The following is a 16,854-nucleotide window of genomic DNA, read 5'->3' on the forward strand; positions in this document are numbered from 1 at the left end:
AAGTAAAGGAAACAGATTCCCAGCTCCGGGTGCGTACATCCCGTAGTGCCTGGCCACTCAGGGAGTTTGGATCTCCACCATAAGGGAGAACAGTAGCCAAGGGACATTCGATCCAGATGTCAGTGAGGCTGACAGGGCAGGCTTTGGCTATACAGAGGCAGTGGGTTTTGCAACCCAGTTGCGGAAAAAAGCACCTCAGGTAGTAAGCCAATTTGGTGGGGCAGGCTTATCAGGAGAAAGCAGCGCCTTTAGCCCGGAGTGCGGGGTGGTGCGCGGCTGCACTGGCCGACTGGTCAGGTCTGCACAAAGGAGTGCTGTGCTAAAACGAAACCTGGAAAACTAACAGCCGTATTCACTGACTGACAGGGAACACTGTGTGCCCGAGGACGCCTGGAGAGACACTAGGAAAACACGAGGTGCTCCAGGCATTCGGGAAGACAGCTCCAGGGTCGTCCCCTCCGGGCTGAAGTCAGGCAGGCGAGACGCTGGCAAGAGGTGGGGAAGAAGGAGTTGGAAGGAAAAAGGGGCAGGAGCAAGCCCACTCGGCGCCGGTCCGGGGACGAGGACGCCGGGGCAGACGCCGACCTCTCCGGAGCCCACCAGCCAGAAAACCACTGAGCGCCCGGAGCCCGCCCGCGCGCTTTTCCGGAACGCGCGGCTCGGCCGGCTCGCGGGCTCCGGGGCGTGGCGTGGCCGGGTGGGCGTGTCGGGGGCGTGGCCTCGGGCGCGGGCGTCGCGGAGGGAGGGTGTCACGCAGAGGGAAGCGGCCCGCGGCGGAGGGAGGGGAGGCCGAGTCCTGGAAGTGGAGCTCCGCGCTGGGACTGGTTCCTTCGCAGCCATTTTCTGTCCAACCAAACAGCCGATTGGAGACGGGAGCCAACCAGGGCTGCATTGGAGGTTTGTGTCTCGCTTCGGCCAATGATCGCTCCTAAACCGACTCCACTTTAGCTCGAATGAAATGTCCGTCTCCTCCCGGCGCCGTCCCCGCCGCCAACGCCGCGGCGGCCGGGGGCCACTCGCCGTCCGCAGCCTCCGGGCGAGCTGGGCCTCCGGGCGAGGCCGCCCTGCTTCGGGCCGGGCCGGGCGCGGGGCGGCGGGCGCTTTTGTGCGCGGGGCCGCGAGCCGGGCCGGGCGGGCGCCGGGCCGTGGCGGGCGGCCGCAGGGCTCTCGCGGCGGCAGCCCCGGGTCGGCTCCATCTTGTTCGGCCCGGCGTGCGCGGCGCCCCGGCGCGGCCGCTTTGTCTCCCGCTGCCCGGCGGCGGCGGGCGTTGGGCGCGGGCGGCGGGGAATGCGCTCGGCGGGGCCGCCCGGGCACCTGGGAGCCGAGGCGGCGGGTCCCCGCGAGGAGCGAGCGGCCTGGCGGCCCCCGGCCCGCCCGGCGCCCGCAGCATGCAGCCATCTGGCGGCTGGCGCGCCCCGGACTTGCCCCGAAGGTGGGAAGGGAGTCTTGGAGGTTGCACGGGGGTTCCAGTCGCCCGTGCTTGGGGGGCGGAGGGGGGCGGCGGGAGGCTCTGCGAGAACAAAGAATTAGCGAGCACCCACAGATCCTCCTCGTGCCCCAAGTGCTACAGCAGGACTGTTTGATTTAGGCAAGGTTGGGTAGCGGGCGACCTTTAGAAAAAAATGGCATCCCGCTAACCCTCACGGACCCTCGTTTTGTGGATAGTGCCACAAACCACCGAGGTGTCTTCAGCTCTCAGTAGGGAAACTAAACGGCAACAGAAAGTAAGGGCTCAACCGGTCAGTAGTAGTGGCATTGATAAATAGGCGCGTTATGGGTGAAGTATTGAGAGTTTAACCAGGATTCCTTTCAAAGGCAAATCATTCCTCCCTCTTCTGCACTGCTCGTAGCTTAATTTAAGGATTCTATGGATGCAAAGCCGTGGTTGTCCATGCCAAAGAATGGAGGTTGGAGGAAGGGAGCGCTGCTTTTCTTGGATACAAATTTGCATTTCTTCAAACATTAAGCAGATGTATGCATTCCCTTGAGCTATTTTACAGATTATAACCTGCCCTTAGGAAAATGCTTTCCATATGAAGTGATAGAATGATTTTATTTTTAATGGACTAAATCTAAATATATACTTAGCCAACTATAAGGGTTGGTAAGGCTCTCACCCTGTACCCGCCTATTCTAAGCAAGATACATAAGCATGCCCAACTCTTGTGTTTTAAGTGTTCAGACACACTTTTTAAAGCTACAAGAGCAGTTTTGGATCTATAAAAGGGATATGTATGGGCAGATAATACAGATTACTTTTAATATTAGAGCAATGCCAGGCAGTCTTTGCTTGTCTGGGTCCTTGAATGCCATTTTTAAAATTTAACTCAGTAGCCGCAGTTTTTCCCTGCTGTGTACAACATTTCATACTACAATGCCGATCCTTCCTTTGAAGTTAATACTAGATTTTTGTTTTGTACCCCTCCATTTAAGTATTTCCTTTGAAAAATGCAGAAACTGCAACTAGGAAGGTGCCAGTATTGCCACTGCTTTTGATTTACTCAGCTATTTATGCCTTCCAGTAAGATCGGAGTGCTTGCTGGCGTGCTGTGATTTTAGTTCACGGTGATGGCGCTTTAGCACGATAGCTAAGGGTCCTGTGGATGTCTGTGTTTTGGTGTGCCCTCGGGGCAGTGTGGCCATGCCCTCCCCATGTGCAGTGGGGGCAGCACAGCATATAGTCTGATAGACATTTTTCCTTCCTTTTCAGTTTAAAAATGTGTACATCTCTGAAACGTTTAAGAAAGCCACCCTCAAAATTTCAAGTTAATAAGTAGGCTATTTCTGTCCTTGGTGTCAATATTTGATGTAAATTAGATGTGAGTTTTCAGTCTTTTGCATAATATATATTTTGGTCCCTTATTTCCAGGGTTGTGATGAATATTGATTATTAAAACAAATCCAGGGCTATGTTAGAAAGCCATTTCCACCTTCCCTGTAGAATTAACTTTTCCCCTCCATTGATTAAGTATAGGACATAAGGTGACCTGTGTTCTCTTTGATTTTAGGAAAGCCTATAGACCATACATGTTACTATTAATTGATGTTTGTCTTTTAGGTTAAAATTGGACAAGGATCCAACACCTTTGTGACAGGTGTTTGAGAGCACCACTGACGTACAATTCTGACAGTATTTCATGACAGTGAGTATGTTTTAATCATCTTGGTTAGTTCTGTATGAATCTTTGCAGTTGAGGCAGACGGTCCCTGTGCTTAGCCCCTTTGCTTCTTGTCAGCCACTGGCACATGCTCACTGATTGCTATGGGCTGCCTGCTCAGCTGGCAGGTTATTAATGAACGTGAACATGGTTATGTGCGGAATGGAAAAGGCTGAATCTCCCTGCACTTGCTGAGAGGGGCGTGGTTAACCTGGGACTGTCAGGAGGAATCCTCCTGGCCTGAAGAGGGTCTAACACTTGATGGGATTTGGTTAGGTAAAAGGTGTCACTCAGAGTCACCGGTTTGGAGATGGAGACAGACATTTTTTTCTAGGTGGGGATTTCACAGGATGGTGTGTGACAGACCTCCCACCTGGCGGGATCTGGCTCTGCTGCAGCATCTGTGACTCCAGGCGGGGCACAGCTCCTATGAGTCATGGTTGCTTCACTCTTAAATGAGAGCCGTGCATTTGGTGGTCCCTCAGGCATATTTTAGTACTAAGGTTTTGTTAGGTGACAAAAGGAACCTTCTTGTAAAGCTCTGAAGAGGTTTGGATTTGACACAAGAGGTCTTGTGGAAGCATTTTCGTTAAGTTAGTCTTGACAGGATGCTGAGCTGGGCTGGATGGTGATCCAGTGAGGTAGGAAAGGAGGGGCAGTTCGCGGTGGAGAGCGGCAGACGATGCTGGCATAGTTAGCTTAGATGAGTAGTTGCCAGGAGAGGGGAGATGGCTTATACCCCAGTGTCCTAGTGTTCCTTGATGGCTGCTTGTATGGTAGGCAAACGGTGATTGTAAATTTAGCATTTATGAGAGTAGAGGTAACATTTAATGAATTCACTAGAAGAGTAGAGGAAGAAAGAGAAAACAAAAACCGTGGATTGAAACTAACAGTTAGGGACAGAGTCAGATTATTGCTTTGTAAGTCTGGGGAGAACGAAGTGAGCAGGCGGCGTCAGTGCTCCGGTCCGTCAGGCTGCAAGATCTCTGGCAGCTTTCAGAGTGCCGGCATTGGCACACCGGAGTTTAAAAGCATTCATTAGGGAGTCTACATGGGAATGAAAGGGTGTGTAAGGACCATGTGTTGCAGTGAGAGTGAAGCTAGACCAAAGAGTGGGAAAAGTGAAGGTTTTCACAAGCCATAACAGCGCAGCTGTGGCATAGAGATGGGAATCTTGATACTATTTCTTACTCTCCAAGGAAGATAAAGAGCAGATAAGAAGTGAGGTTGGGTCTGGAAGGAAACGTCTTTGTGCCTGGAAGAACCAAAACTGTTAGAAAAAAACAGAAATTACAGACACTTGATGCTGTGTGCTTGTAAGCTGTAGCACACCTTTGCTGGGGCATTTGCACAGGACCCTGTTACAGCGGCTCTGTAATCCTCAGCAGAGAGGGTGGAAAGTGACCCATTGACAACACTTCTTGTTTGTGGGAGCTGTGTGTCAAACTCAGAGGAGCCCAGGAACTTTGCACCAGAACATTCTGGCTTTCCAAGCAGCTTAAACACTCTAAATATATAGTCAGTGGATATGCAGAGGGAACATGAAAAGCCAGGCCTAAGCACTTCATTGGATTTAAAGAATATCAGCAGCAGCTGGGCGTGATGGTGTATGCCTGTAATCCCAACACTTAGGGAGGCAGGGGCAGGCGGATCTCCACAAGTTGGAGGCCAGCCTGGTCTACAAAGCTGGCTGGGACAGTGAAGGCTACACAGAGAAACTCTGTCTCAAAGACAAAAAGCAAAAAAGACAACAAAAAAGCCATCATCGTCAACTCAGATAGCATAGGTGCTGACCCTAATGTAATAAGGTGGCTTCTCCGCCTCAGTTCACCAGGCCTAGGAACTGCCTCAGCTGCACAGGACATTGTAAATTCGTGGTGATGTGCGGGCTCTGGCCCTGGACAGGTGCTGAGGACCCTCTTAGCCTGCTTCCCGCCATGATGGCAATGCTACACACTCTTCTGTCTCCTGGCTGTGGTGTTGCCTCCTCCATTTTCTATACTGGGCGGTACTCTACTCTTACTAAAAATCCCCCTTTGGTGGCTCTTAGCTTGTCTCCCAATACTGTGTTTCTCTATTTCTTCTGTCTGAAACATCACTGTGCCCCCAACCCCTTTTTTCTATTTCTTTCAGTCTCAGTTTAAATGCCATCTCCTTTTGTCTGTTTTGTTTTTTAATACAGGGTTTTTCTGTGTAGTCCTTGCTGGCCTTGAATTCAAGAATCCGCTTGCCTCTGCCTCCTGAGTGCTAGAACTAAAGGCATGTGTTGTCATTGCTAGCTAAGTTTCATCTCCTAATGGAGCTGTTCTTGGCCCTCTCAGACTAGTCTATTGAAGCCCCTTTGAAATAAGGTCACTAGCAAAACATCTGCGTTAGCAATTGGTTTGTTGGTTGTCATTTATATGCTAAATATGTTTATTTATATTATGTCTGCATACACACACATGCTAAGTATATAACAGCAAGGAGTATCCCCGGTATACCATGCTCAGTGTTTCTAGCTATGTCTCCTGATCCACGCGGAAGTCCTCCACCCATCCACCATGCTCAAATTCTCATGACCAGAAGGTAGCAGGGATTTTCAAACTGGGCGTTTCCAGACCCAGTGGCCTGGAAGAGCCCAGACTGCTCTGTACTCCTCACCCTCTCCCCTAGATTATGTAATATTTGTTCTCTGTGGATGAGGACAGTGCCCCAGAGTGTGGACCAATAAGCAGTGAGTGCTCAGTCTGTGAACTGATTGCTGGCTGACTTTATCTCCATTTCTTTTTCATAAACATTTCATAGAAAAACAAACCTTAGATAACATAACAAGTTCTCCCCTCTACTCCTTACATACAGAAGAGTAGCCAGCACGGTGTAAGACCCAGAGGTTAGGCTGCTGTGTTAAGGAAGGCTGCTGCTGCTGTTGTCTTCAGACAAGTGGACGTCGGAGATTTCAGAACAGGATAAGTCAAGAAATTCCAGCAGGGAAAGGAATGTTGGAATAAAGGGGGGGAGGGCGGATTTTAATGGTAGAAAGAGGCAAGGAACAGAAGGCTTGAAGTGACAGGCTAAAACTTGTAGACCCAAAGACATGCACCATGTGCAGTTAAGTAGAGGACACAGCTTCAGAAGACGAAGAGGCGAGCCAGCGCCTGCAGTAACTGTGAGCCAAGCACTGTCTTCTCAGCTCTGCCCTTCATTCCGACAGCTGTGAAACAGTATTATCTGCCCACTTGGAAGGCTGGTGCAGGCAGTCCACACGGTCGTGTACAGCAAGATGCCAGGAGTCAGCTCTCTGCTCCAGTATCTTGGGTTGTATTTATGAGTCAGCTCATCTCTAGATCCACCTAGCTCCTTGAACAGACTCTTGCTTGGGGAACGCTAAGACACTACCCTGTGAACATTCACCTAGCCAAGAATCTCACACCTTACTAGTCAAGACTTGTCTTCAATTTGGGGTTCTGAGACAAACTTTTTGATCCTATTTCTTCCAAAATAGTGACCCCTTAGCTATCCTTGTAGACCATCCTTCCATGGCCAATAGGTCTATTTTCATGTCCATGAAAGGCATTTATGATAAGAAGTAGCACTGTCTGTTGGGGTGATGGGTGATATGTGTATTAGTTAATGTAAGATGGCAGGGCAGTACTGTTCCCTATATATAGAAATAGGTGGGAAGGTAAGTGAATAGGACCTCTACATCTCCATAGACTGTTAAACGCTCCTTAAAACAGCTCTAATTACAGAAATGTATCTCTTTGTACAGCTGAATTAGCTACCAAAGCCAGTAGCTGCACAGGAGACATGCCATGTTGAAAACTTGGAGACTAGCTGGTATGTTCGTGTTAGAGAAACTCCAGCCGTGGAGAATGCAGACTACAGTTAGTGTGTCTCCTAGGCCTTGGTTCAGTGTGCAGTGAGCGTGCACCTGCTGCCCTGCGCATGCAGCTCTCCATACACGCAGGCCAGGGCTTCCTTGTCTAGTATTCGCAAAGCAGAAAGCTGCTGCATCCGCTGCTGCCGAAATGAACTAGTCTGTTCAGGACTGATACTTTCCTTTCCTCCCAAATTTTTCCTCTTAAAATTATTGTTTCTCATAGTCCTAAACAGGCTGAAAAGAAAAAAGGTAGAGGCTGAGGAGTAAGTGTGGTTGACTTAGTACTTGCCACATGAGGACCTGAGTTCAATCTCCAGAACACACGTGAAAAAGCCAGCCGTGATGATGTGCATAGCCTGGGCTGGGGGATCCAAGCAGATCCTGAGGTTCAAACAGCCAAACCTAATTGGCTAGTTCCAGGTCAGTGAGAGACTGTCTTAGAAAACAAGGTGTGAGTTGGGCATAGTGGCACACGACTGTAGTCCCAACACTCTTGGAGGCAGAGGAAGCGGATCTCTGTGGTTATACTTTTCCTAACTCTATATTCCGGTCTCTTAGATATTTTCTTTTCTTTAAAGAATCAAAAAGTTTGAGGAGCCAGGTGCATGCCTTTAATCCCAGCACTTGGGAGGCAGAGGCAAGTGGATCTCTGTGAGTTCGAGGCCAGGGTGGTGTACAAAGGGAGTCTAGGACAGCCAAGGCTACACAGAGAAACCCTGTCTTGAAAAAACAAAAAAAAAAAAAAAAAGAAGGAAAGAAAAGAGAGGAAAAAAAAAAAAGTCTGAGGAGCCAGGGGAAGAGAAGATGCTTGTATTAGGCTCAGATGATGTTCTTTTAAGACCTGGCATGACGGTGCATACCTTATGTAGGAAGGCTAAGGCAGGAGGACTGCGAGTTCAGTCTGGGCTCTGTAACAAGACCGTGCTGGAAAAAAAAGGTAGCTATACTTTTGGCTGACATAGAGGCAGCAAAGGAAGTGTGCAGTTAGGCCTCAAGGGAGGGTGGGCTGGGCTGCTTCCTGGGAATGCTTTGCTCACTTTGATTTGTACTCTAAGGAAAAGGTGTATGGTAAGTTAAGTAAGGTCAGCTGTAGATTCCTTTTGCTGTTTTGTTTCTCTCTTGATTTTATACTTTACTACATATGGAAAATGGACAGGAATATTGAGTAGTTAGCAAATTATTGAAAATTTTCCAAGTCAAGAAATATATTTTCTTTCAATAAGTTAAACTGAGAAATAGAATTAATCCACCTGGTGAGAGTTTAAGCGCCGAGTCATGTTTTCTGAAGAGACTAAAAGACTTTGTCTCCTTAGATGGATGGCGACAGCTCCACAACAGATGCTTCTCAACTAGGGATTTCTGCAGACTACATTGGAGGAAGCCATTATGTTATCCAACCCCATGATGGTAAGATCCACAGCCAGAGCCAGGCTACACTAGGTCACCAGTGTCTTTACAGCAGAGAGAGCGATCGCATGCCCTAGTTCACTGAAGTCTCAATGAGCCTGGTCTAGTGGCGCAGAGCTATAATCCCAGCTATATGGCAGGCTAAGGCAGGAGGGTTACAAGTTCAGGACTGGCTTAATCAGCTTTGTGACACCCTGTCTCAAAATAAGAAGTTAAGACCAGATGTAGCACACAGCTTTAATCTCAGCACTCGGGAGGCAGAGGCAGGCAGATTTCTGTAAGTTCGAGGCCAGCCTGGTCTACAAAGCAAGTTTCAGGCTAGGCAGAGCTACATAGAGAAATCTTGTCTCAAAAGAAAGAGAGGTGGGAAAGAAAGGAAGGGCAAGGAAAAAAGAGACAGGCATAGCAGCTGGGGCTAGTCGCTCAGTGCTCTACAGTTAGTGCATCTCCTAGGTTCTGTCCACACACTCCAAAGCAAGCCCCTTCCTGGAGTACCCTACTGTTTTACTAGAAATGTCTTCAGAAGCGTGCTGAGTCCTAGAAAAACTCCGCTAGTGCTTTCAGAAATTCGCAAAACTTATCACTGCCTCCCTGTAAACAGTAAGTAAGAGGAATTCTTATTTAGTTAATCCACCAGAAATAGTTTGCTTTAGTGCCATTTGAATTTGTGCATTTAAACATGTAGCTTTAGGAGCTGTGAAGGGATTGGTGCTCCTGTATACTATGTTGTCGCTACCTAGTGGAGTCAGTAATTTGTCAGGTCTGTAGAATTTAATTTAATCTTTATATGAACAAGTTTATATACATGCTAGGAGTTTTACACTGTATAAACCTTTGTATACAGGATGATATAAACTTGGCTTTGATAAACACAAACCTTAGTCTAGCAGTTTGTAAGGAGCATAGGTTGCAGACTGAGTTTTATAGCTAAGTTAGACAGGAGTTATGGCCCTGCGACTTCTGGGGATTGAGCCCAAGACCTCCTACATGGAAGGCAAGCAGTCCACACTGAGTTCTGTTCCCCCCAGTGCTGGGCACCCCCCATCTGCCCATAGAACCAAGACCCAGGCGCACAAACCTGATACCTGGCATCAGGAAAAAAACCTTGATGAGGGGAATGAGAAGCGAAAAGAATTATAAAACCTTTCAGAGAAACAGCACAGAACTAGCAAAGGACAGGAATATTGAGTAGTTAGCAAATTATTGAAAATTTTCCAAGTCAAGAAATATATTCTTTCAATAAGTTAAACTGAGAAATAGAGTTAATCCACCTGGTAAGAGGTTTTGCATGAAAGGGGCATCTTGCAAGGTGCTATAGGGATATGAGGGAACTTTTGAAGACTGGGTGGTGGGATTTTACATGACAGTGAAGACAAGAATGCTGGGCACTGGGTTTGAGATCAGTTCTGACCCTAAGGAAAATGTGGAAAACAGTTGATACATAATGCAAATCGGATGTTGAGCCACGTGGCTCTTGCTTCAGAACATCACAGATAGTCTTCTCAAGGTTGAAGTAAAATTTATGAAAAGCTTTATGTGTATGTGCTCGGGTGAGCTTATGTGCACTGTGTGTGCAGTTGCCTGTGGACGCAGAGGGCATCAGATCCCGTGGAACTGGAGTAACAGGCGGTTGTGAGCTGCCTGATGTGGGTGCTGGGAACCGAACCCGGGTCCTCTGCAAGAGCAGTAACTGCTCTTAACCGTTGAGCAATCTCTCCAGCCCCTAAACCTAATTCTTAAAAAACTTTCTTTAGATACTGAGGACAGCATGAATGATCATGAAGATACAAATGGTTCAAAAGAAAGTTTCAGAGAACAAGATATTTATCTTCCAATTGCAAATGTGGCTAGGATAATGAAAAATGCCATACCTCAAACAGGAAAGGTAACGTAGAGGAGACTTTATCTGGCTTTTCTTTTGCAGGGGGAGGGCGAGGGAATGGAAACTGTAAGACACATGTATACACAGTTAAATCAGTAGCTAGCTATTGACTTCAGTCCCCAGCCTTTCAGCACATCAAATATTTGTTTCTGACTACTTGGCTACCGAACAGTGTTCTCTCTTCAGTCCTCTCACCTACCCCTGTGCACTGACACCAGAATGTCAGTGACGTTAGGTGGCATTGGACAGGTATGATCAGATTTTACAACACCCTGGCCTTTGGAAACAGTTGTGTTCATTTTTATGCACATGAAGGTGATGTGCACTTCATCTGACACACAGTAGCTTTGTCTTCTTAGAATGCCTTTTGCAAAACATTCCTCAGCCAGGTGTGGTGGCACTTTTAATTCCAGCATTTGGGGAACTGAGGCAGAAGGATTGCCAAGAGTTCAAAGGCTACATATGGTCCACACCAACCTTGGCCACATAGTGAGACCTTGTGTCATAAAACAGACAAACCTCAAAATTTAGCTTATCACTTGGTCTAAGGTAAATTTCATAACTTAATATAAGGTAAATTTTATAACATAATAACTTTTGCCATCTATTTATAACTGTTCTTTTGAAAGTAAAGCTTACAATAAATGTACTATAGATATGCCACTCACACTGTAAGTCCTGATCTAAGAAATGTCCTCCGTGTGTTTAGGGCAGAGGAATTGTTGCAGACTTGCTCATGCCTGCCCTGTCTTCTCCCAGAACTCCAGCTCTCTGTGGCCACCACGCCGCTAAAATGTGGCTGGTCTAAAAAGACATGCTATAACTAAGCCACCAGGTATTAGAGGCCTGGTGTTAGGAGGACAGTGGAAATGTCTCTTGTTAAATTGATTGCATGTTTCAGCCGTAACAACTTTAATATAAAGTTGTGTGAGTGTGTATAAATATGTATATACGCATGCTAGACACACTGCTAATCTAACGTGGCTCTAGGAAGCAGAGAGTCACCGCTTGGCCGGCGTTCCGTTGTTTCCGTTCCGTGTGTTCACTCTGGCTTACTTTCTCTACCACATAAAATTGAACAGAGCAGCACAGAGCATGTGTAAAGGTTACAGGACAACTTATGGTATTTAATTTAGTTCTTTCCATCCTTTTGGCCCTGGTGTCAAACTCAGGTGATCAGGTTTGACAGCAAGTACCTTTACCTAATGAACCTTCTTGCCAGGGCCCAATAATAGCAATTTTTTAAGGAAGAATTTTGAGTGTCACTGCCATTTTAAGTGGCTGTAGAATTGATTGTTTGATTGATCTATTTGGTTTTCATTATTAGATCCCAGAACTTTATCTCTTTATGTATATATGTATATATTATGATAGGGTGTCCTGGAACTTGCCATGTAGCCCAGGGTGCCCTCTGCCTGCTTCTGCCTCCCAAGAATTAAGGCATTCACTGCAATGCCTAGCAGATTCCAGAACAAAGAGAAGTTTTATTCATAATGATGTTTTATTCATTATGCTGTTTCTGGCAATACTCAGAAACCATAACTTGACATTTCCTAGCCTCAATAGTAAAAAGTAAATAAATTCAATATTTTACTCTTTTCTAAGTATCCTGCGAATTCAGGGTTTTTTTTGAACATTTTTTTTTTTTTTTTAGTCATTTTTTTTTTATGTGTATGAATGTTTTGTTTGCATGTATGTCTGCACCACATGTATGCCTGGTGCCTGAGGCCAGAAGAGGGAGTTGGATCCCCGGAACTGGAGTTACAGATGGTTGTGGGCCATCATGTGCTTGCTGAGTGTGAACCCATTGTGCTCAGTGCAGGCACTGGGGCCGACTCCCTGGGCACGTGGGACGGTAGGGCCACTCAGTGGCAGCTCTCACCATCTCAGCTCTGTTTGCTGTGGATAGTTGAAGTTCTTACTGTCATGCACATGTTTGTTCTGTTCATTCTGACTCCGAGCCGCTGTCACCAACAGACATCAGTGTTTAAGGGGCTAAAGTCTCGCCATCAGCAGCAATAGGACCCTGGCTCAGGTGGTGGAGTGCTTGCCCAGCACGCACAAAGCTCCGGGCTTTTAAAACTCCATTTGTAGTGCCAGCGCTTGAGAGGTGGAGGCAGGGAGATCTAAAGTTCACAGAGAGAGCCCAGCTTGGGAGACACGAGACTCTGTGTCAAAAGGTTGTCGGTCAGCACAGTGACATATAGTCTCTGTAGCTTTTTCTTTCGCAGCTGTTAAGGTTACTTATGTTTCCTACAAATTTACTCATGGCTTTTTTCCCTTCAGATTGCAAAAGATGCCAAAGAATGTGTTCAGGAATGTGTGAGTGAATTCATAAGCTTTATAACGTCCGAAGCAAGCGAACGGTGTCATCAAGAGAAACGGAAGACAATCAATGGGGAGGATATCCTGTTTGCCATGTCCACACTAGGCTTTGACAGCTATGTGGAGCCCCTGAAACTGTACCTTCAAAAGTTCAGAGAGGTAAGTGACACGCACTGTCACCTTAGTGTTTACAATACATTGCTTAAATACTCTGCAGCATTACATTTCCAGTAGTATTTAACATGTTATAGTATTTAAATTCCAAGCCTTTTATTGTTTCCTTCGTTTATTACAAACTTCAGCAGGTGGGTAGTGATTAAGAGAATTCTGGGTTTGGGTTGCCTGAGGTCTGAACTGTTTTATCGTGACCAGAAGGTTTAAATGCTTTAGACTTTGGTGCCTTGTCTATAAAGAGAGACTTCGGCAATTTAATTATAGATTATTGAAAAGACTACTTAAGTGCCAAGCTGTGTTGATGCATGCCTTTGATCCTAACTCTTGAGAGGAAAAGGTAGGTGGGTTTCTGTGAGACTGGTCTACAGAGCTAGTTTCAGGACAGCCATGGCTACACAGAGAAACGTTCTGGGGAGAGAAAATTAAAAAAGGAAGGAAAGAAAATACTTCATAAGCAGCGGTCTGTGCTGCTGTGGTAACCTAGCCGGTGTGAGGCTTCTCGGGCACCAAGAGGACGGTGTGTGTGCACGCACTTGTGCTGCCTGTCACTTGGTGCTGTATGTTCTCAGACAAGTCTCATTGAGACCAGAGCTCACCACGTGGCTAGGCTGGCTGGCCACTAAGCCCCAGAGCCCTTTAGTCTGTGTCCTCAGCACTGGTTACAGGTGTGTACGCCACACCCAGCTTTTAAGTGGGTTGCTAGGAATCTGAACTCAGGTCCTCAGGCTGCTGTGATGGCATGGGTGTTTTTATGATTAAAGTGTGAAAACTAAAGCACAGTACTCTCCCAAATAATTTCCACAACACTGTCTGTGGTACCCAGAGAACAGGTGGAACTTTGGAGGTCTCTGGTTCAAACTAACTTTTATTTGGGATTTTTAAACACTAAAGCTTAGAGTATCCACTATTTTCCACCCATGTGCATGTGTACGCAATGAGTGTGTGTGGTGTGATCCCGGAAAGGGTTGATAAACTAGCTATCATAATAAAGGCTGGTAACTGCGTGCTTGTGTATATGTGATCCCAGAAAGTGTTCATAAAATACTCAGAGTAAAGTTTCTAACAGAAGCTTCCGATTCGGGACATTACATGAACATTCTCATTTAACAACTTTGGGTTCTTTCTTCCCTAGGCCATGAAAGGAGAGAAGGGCATTGGTGGAGCAGTCTCAGCCACAGATGGACTAAGCGAGGAGCTCACAGAAGAGGCGTTCAGTAAGCACATCCCACAGCTGTGCTGGGCAGCGGCTCACCCACCATATGGGCAGTGTGTAGGCATTGCTGGCGAGTCTCAGGACTGGGCGATCTTTCAGACCTGTTCTCAGTGACCACTACAAGTTTATGCCTTTATTTGTGTTTGAAGTTTGTGAGTGACGCGTGTAGATTTTAAGTGGGAGATTTTCTTTGATAGTTATGAGTCATTTCCATAACTTCTAGTTTCAAGTGAAGCTTCCTGAGTTAGGAATATTGACTACTTACTGTAGCTTGTACCAGAAAATTTTAGGCTTACATGTTACTTACGGGACACGTGGTGCTCAGTCCTGTGTTGCCAGCCAAGCCCTGTGGTGAGGCTATGTCTGAGCATGTCTCAAACCCTATTGCTAAGGGCAGTTTAGAGTTGTGAGTCATGATTTTACATGGGCTTGTATTCTGCATGTGTGGGAGAACGCTAATGGGACATAATGGCATTAAACGAAGTTTGAGGCCAAAAAAGTAAGATCATTTGCTCTTTTTTCCCCTCCCCTTCCTTTCAGCTAACCAGTTACCAGCTGGGTTAATAACTGCGGATGGTCAGCAACAAAACGTTATGGTTTACACGACGTCCTACCAACAGGTACGGTGCTGTCTGCGTTTCAGAAAGCTTCAAACACATGGTACAGTCACTCATTTTTTTCTGTTTTGTTTTGCTTTTTGTTTTTTCGAGACAGAGCTTCTCTATGTAACAGCCCTGGCTCTCCTAGAATTCTTTGTAAACCAGGCTGGCCTTGAACTCACAGAGGTCTGTCGGCCTCTGCCTCCCAATTAAAGGTGTGCACCACCACACCCAGCTACTCACTGATTTTGTTTGTAATCACCCATCATTTCCAATTCATTAATGTAATTCCAGTTACATTAAGGATACAATAAGGTTTTCTCAGAATAGTATTACTATTAAAGTTCTTTAACGATTAAGACATTTTACAGGTGTTCACATCTACATAGAAGACAACTGATAGAACTCTGAGCCGGGCAGCCTGCCTAGCTGGGGTGGGAGCAGCCCTCTGTCTTGCCTGTTTGGTGTCTGAAATAGACATGTTACTTTAAGCTTTTAATTTACATTTTCAAATCTTAGATTTCCGGTGTCCAGCAGATTCAGTTTTCGTGATCTGAAAACAGGATGGAACCAAGCTTGTGGAGAGTGAGAGTCTGAGCAAGTCTGGAACAGAGGCATTGGGAGGACGTAAGGGTGAAGCCGCCTCTTTGTACAATAAGTAGCTGTAATGTAGCTTCCTGATGCTTGACTAATTGAGGTGTTAATTCTGACTTGAGAATCTTTTTCATGAATGATTTTAAAGAAAAAAAAATTGGATTTTAAAGGTATTAAAATATTTTTGTTTTGTACGAGAGTTTGTTGCTCTGTATGACGCCTGTATGCATTGTATATTGCAATTTATTACTGTCAGAGATTTGTAGACAGTTTCTTATTTTCATATTGAATCATGTTATTTTGTAATTCAAGTAAGCAGCTGGGTTAATTCATAATGTTTGCCCTTTTAATAAAATATAAGGGTAGAGTTCATTTTGAATGAAAGTTGCCTTTATTACAAATTTGAGTTTGTCTTGGCTATATACTATCTTGCATGAGAACTTAGCTAGATTTTTAGCACTTTATTTATTGAAAAACATTTTTTTGGTAAAACACTCATAGCTTAAGCAACGTCTTTTTTAAGTGTAATTGAATAATTAGGTTGGATGCAGAAGCAAGTACTGTCTGGCCTGTTAACCTTGGTGTCCGTCACTGTCTGTGCCTGTTCAGCTAGCTTTAGTTACTATCCTGGGTGTTAGAATTCATTTCTATTTGATACAGTCCTAGCATTCCTGAAATGGGCCTATCTTGAAGTATTAACAGTATCCTCTTCAAGAGGAGGGATTTTTGGTAGTCATTTTAGCTTTACTGAAAGGTCAGCTTTCCTGTTAGGCTGTGGGAACAGTGGACATGATTCTGTGTAGACAGTTGTGGGAATAAGTAGTGAACAGGAGAGCTGTGAGTCTGATTTCTGTGACACAAGAGCCTTCTAGTTTGCTGTTGTGCTGTCTGCAATACACTAACATTAGATGATGCTGTTTTGTACAGTTTACTAGTGTGTACTTGGGTTCCTTTTTAAAAGATTTCTATTTTCTCATCTAGTTCTTTTATTAGTAATAATTATTTTGAATTTTTGTGTATGTGGTGGTGGTAGTTTTAGCCCTATCTATCAAAAATGGCTTAGTGTAAAGTTTGTCCAGAAGCAAATTTGTGGGACTCCAATGGAAAAAGAAGAGCAGGTTTTTTTAGGCACAGGCTTACATAATGGCCACTTTGCCAGGAGTCTTCGGGAACATAGCTGGCTATTCTGAGATTAAACAACTCCCTCTTCTCCTACCTCCCTTTTCAATAATCTTTCTTGTAAAAAATGCACATAGAAAGAATGGGAAAGGATGGATAAGCAAAATCAACAGTCATCCTACTGTGTTGAAATAACCAATGTTAAAATTTTGATAAATTCATTTGTCCTTTTACTTTGCTAAATATGTATATTTTTATAAAAACGGGCTCATGTTGTGCACACTGTTTTGTAACTGGCTTTTTCACTTAACAATATATTGTGAACTCTTCCCCAGGCCATGCATGGTCTTCTGCATCATTTTTACTGGGTTTTTATTCTGCTGTATGACTAAATCATGATTAATTTATTTAATCGCCTATTGCAAAATTTGACTTTTTTCATCTCTTCATAGTTATAAACAGCCCTTCACTGAATCCTGTGTACATCGTAACTTTTCTTGAAATAAATTCTTAGAAGTAGA

General features: G+C 45.4%; 1 protein-coding gene across 4 annotated transcripts; it reads left to right on the forward strand.

Moving 5' to 3' along the window:
- The first annotated feature begins 742 nt into the window (after positions 1 to 742).
- Positions 743 to 16,854, forward strand: Nfyb (nuclear transcription factor Y subunit beta). 4 transcript variants are annotated; one of them, XM_021640947.2, is made up of 8 exons: positions 744 to 897; positions 3,059 to 3,143; positions 8,334 to 8,427; positions 10,182 to 10,312; positions 12,596 to 12,793; positions 13,941 to 14,022; positions 14,562 to 14,641; positions 15,140 to 16,854. In XM_021640947.2, exons 2-8 carry the CDS (start codon positions 3,138 to 3,140, stop codon positions 15,170 to 15,172), a joined length of 624 nt encoding a protein of 207 aa, XP_021496622.1. In that variant the 5' UTR covers positions 744 to 897; positions 3,059 to 3,137; the 3' UTR covers positions 15,173 to 16,854. The 4 variants fall into 4 exon arrangements, 3 of the variants coding, with proteins under 3 accessions (XP_060233825.1, XP_021496622.1, XP_021496623.1); XM_021640948.2 differs by lacking the exon at positions 744 to 897 and adding an exon at positions 1,188 to 1,432; XM_060377842.1 differs by lacking the exon at positions 10,182 to 10,312 and having other exon boundaries at positions 743 to 897.

The sequence above is a fragment of the Meriones unguiculatus genome, chromosome 2, assembly GCF_030254825.1.
Source record: "Meriones unguiculatus strain TT.TT164.6M chromosome 2, Bangor_MerUng_6.1, whole genome shotgun sequence".
NCBI classification, from domain to species: Eukaryota; Metazoa; Chordata; class Mammalia; order Rodentia; family Muridae; genus Meriones; species Meriones unguiculatus.

Bases quoted from the DNA above. Each gene is read 5' to 3' on its own strand.
- Nfyb (XM_021640947.2), top strand. The intron at 12,794-13,940 runs GTAAGTGACACG...TTTCTTCCCTAG, and splicing joins ACCTTCAAAAGTTCAGAGAG to GCCATGAAAGGAGAGAAGGG. The intron at 14,023-14,561 runs GTAAGCACATCC...CCTTCCTTTCAG, and splicing joins GCTCACAGAAGAGGCGTTCA to CTAACCAGTTACCAGCTGGG.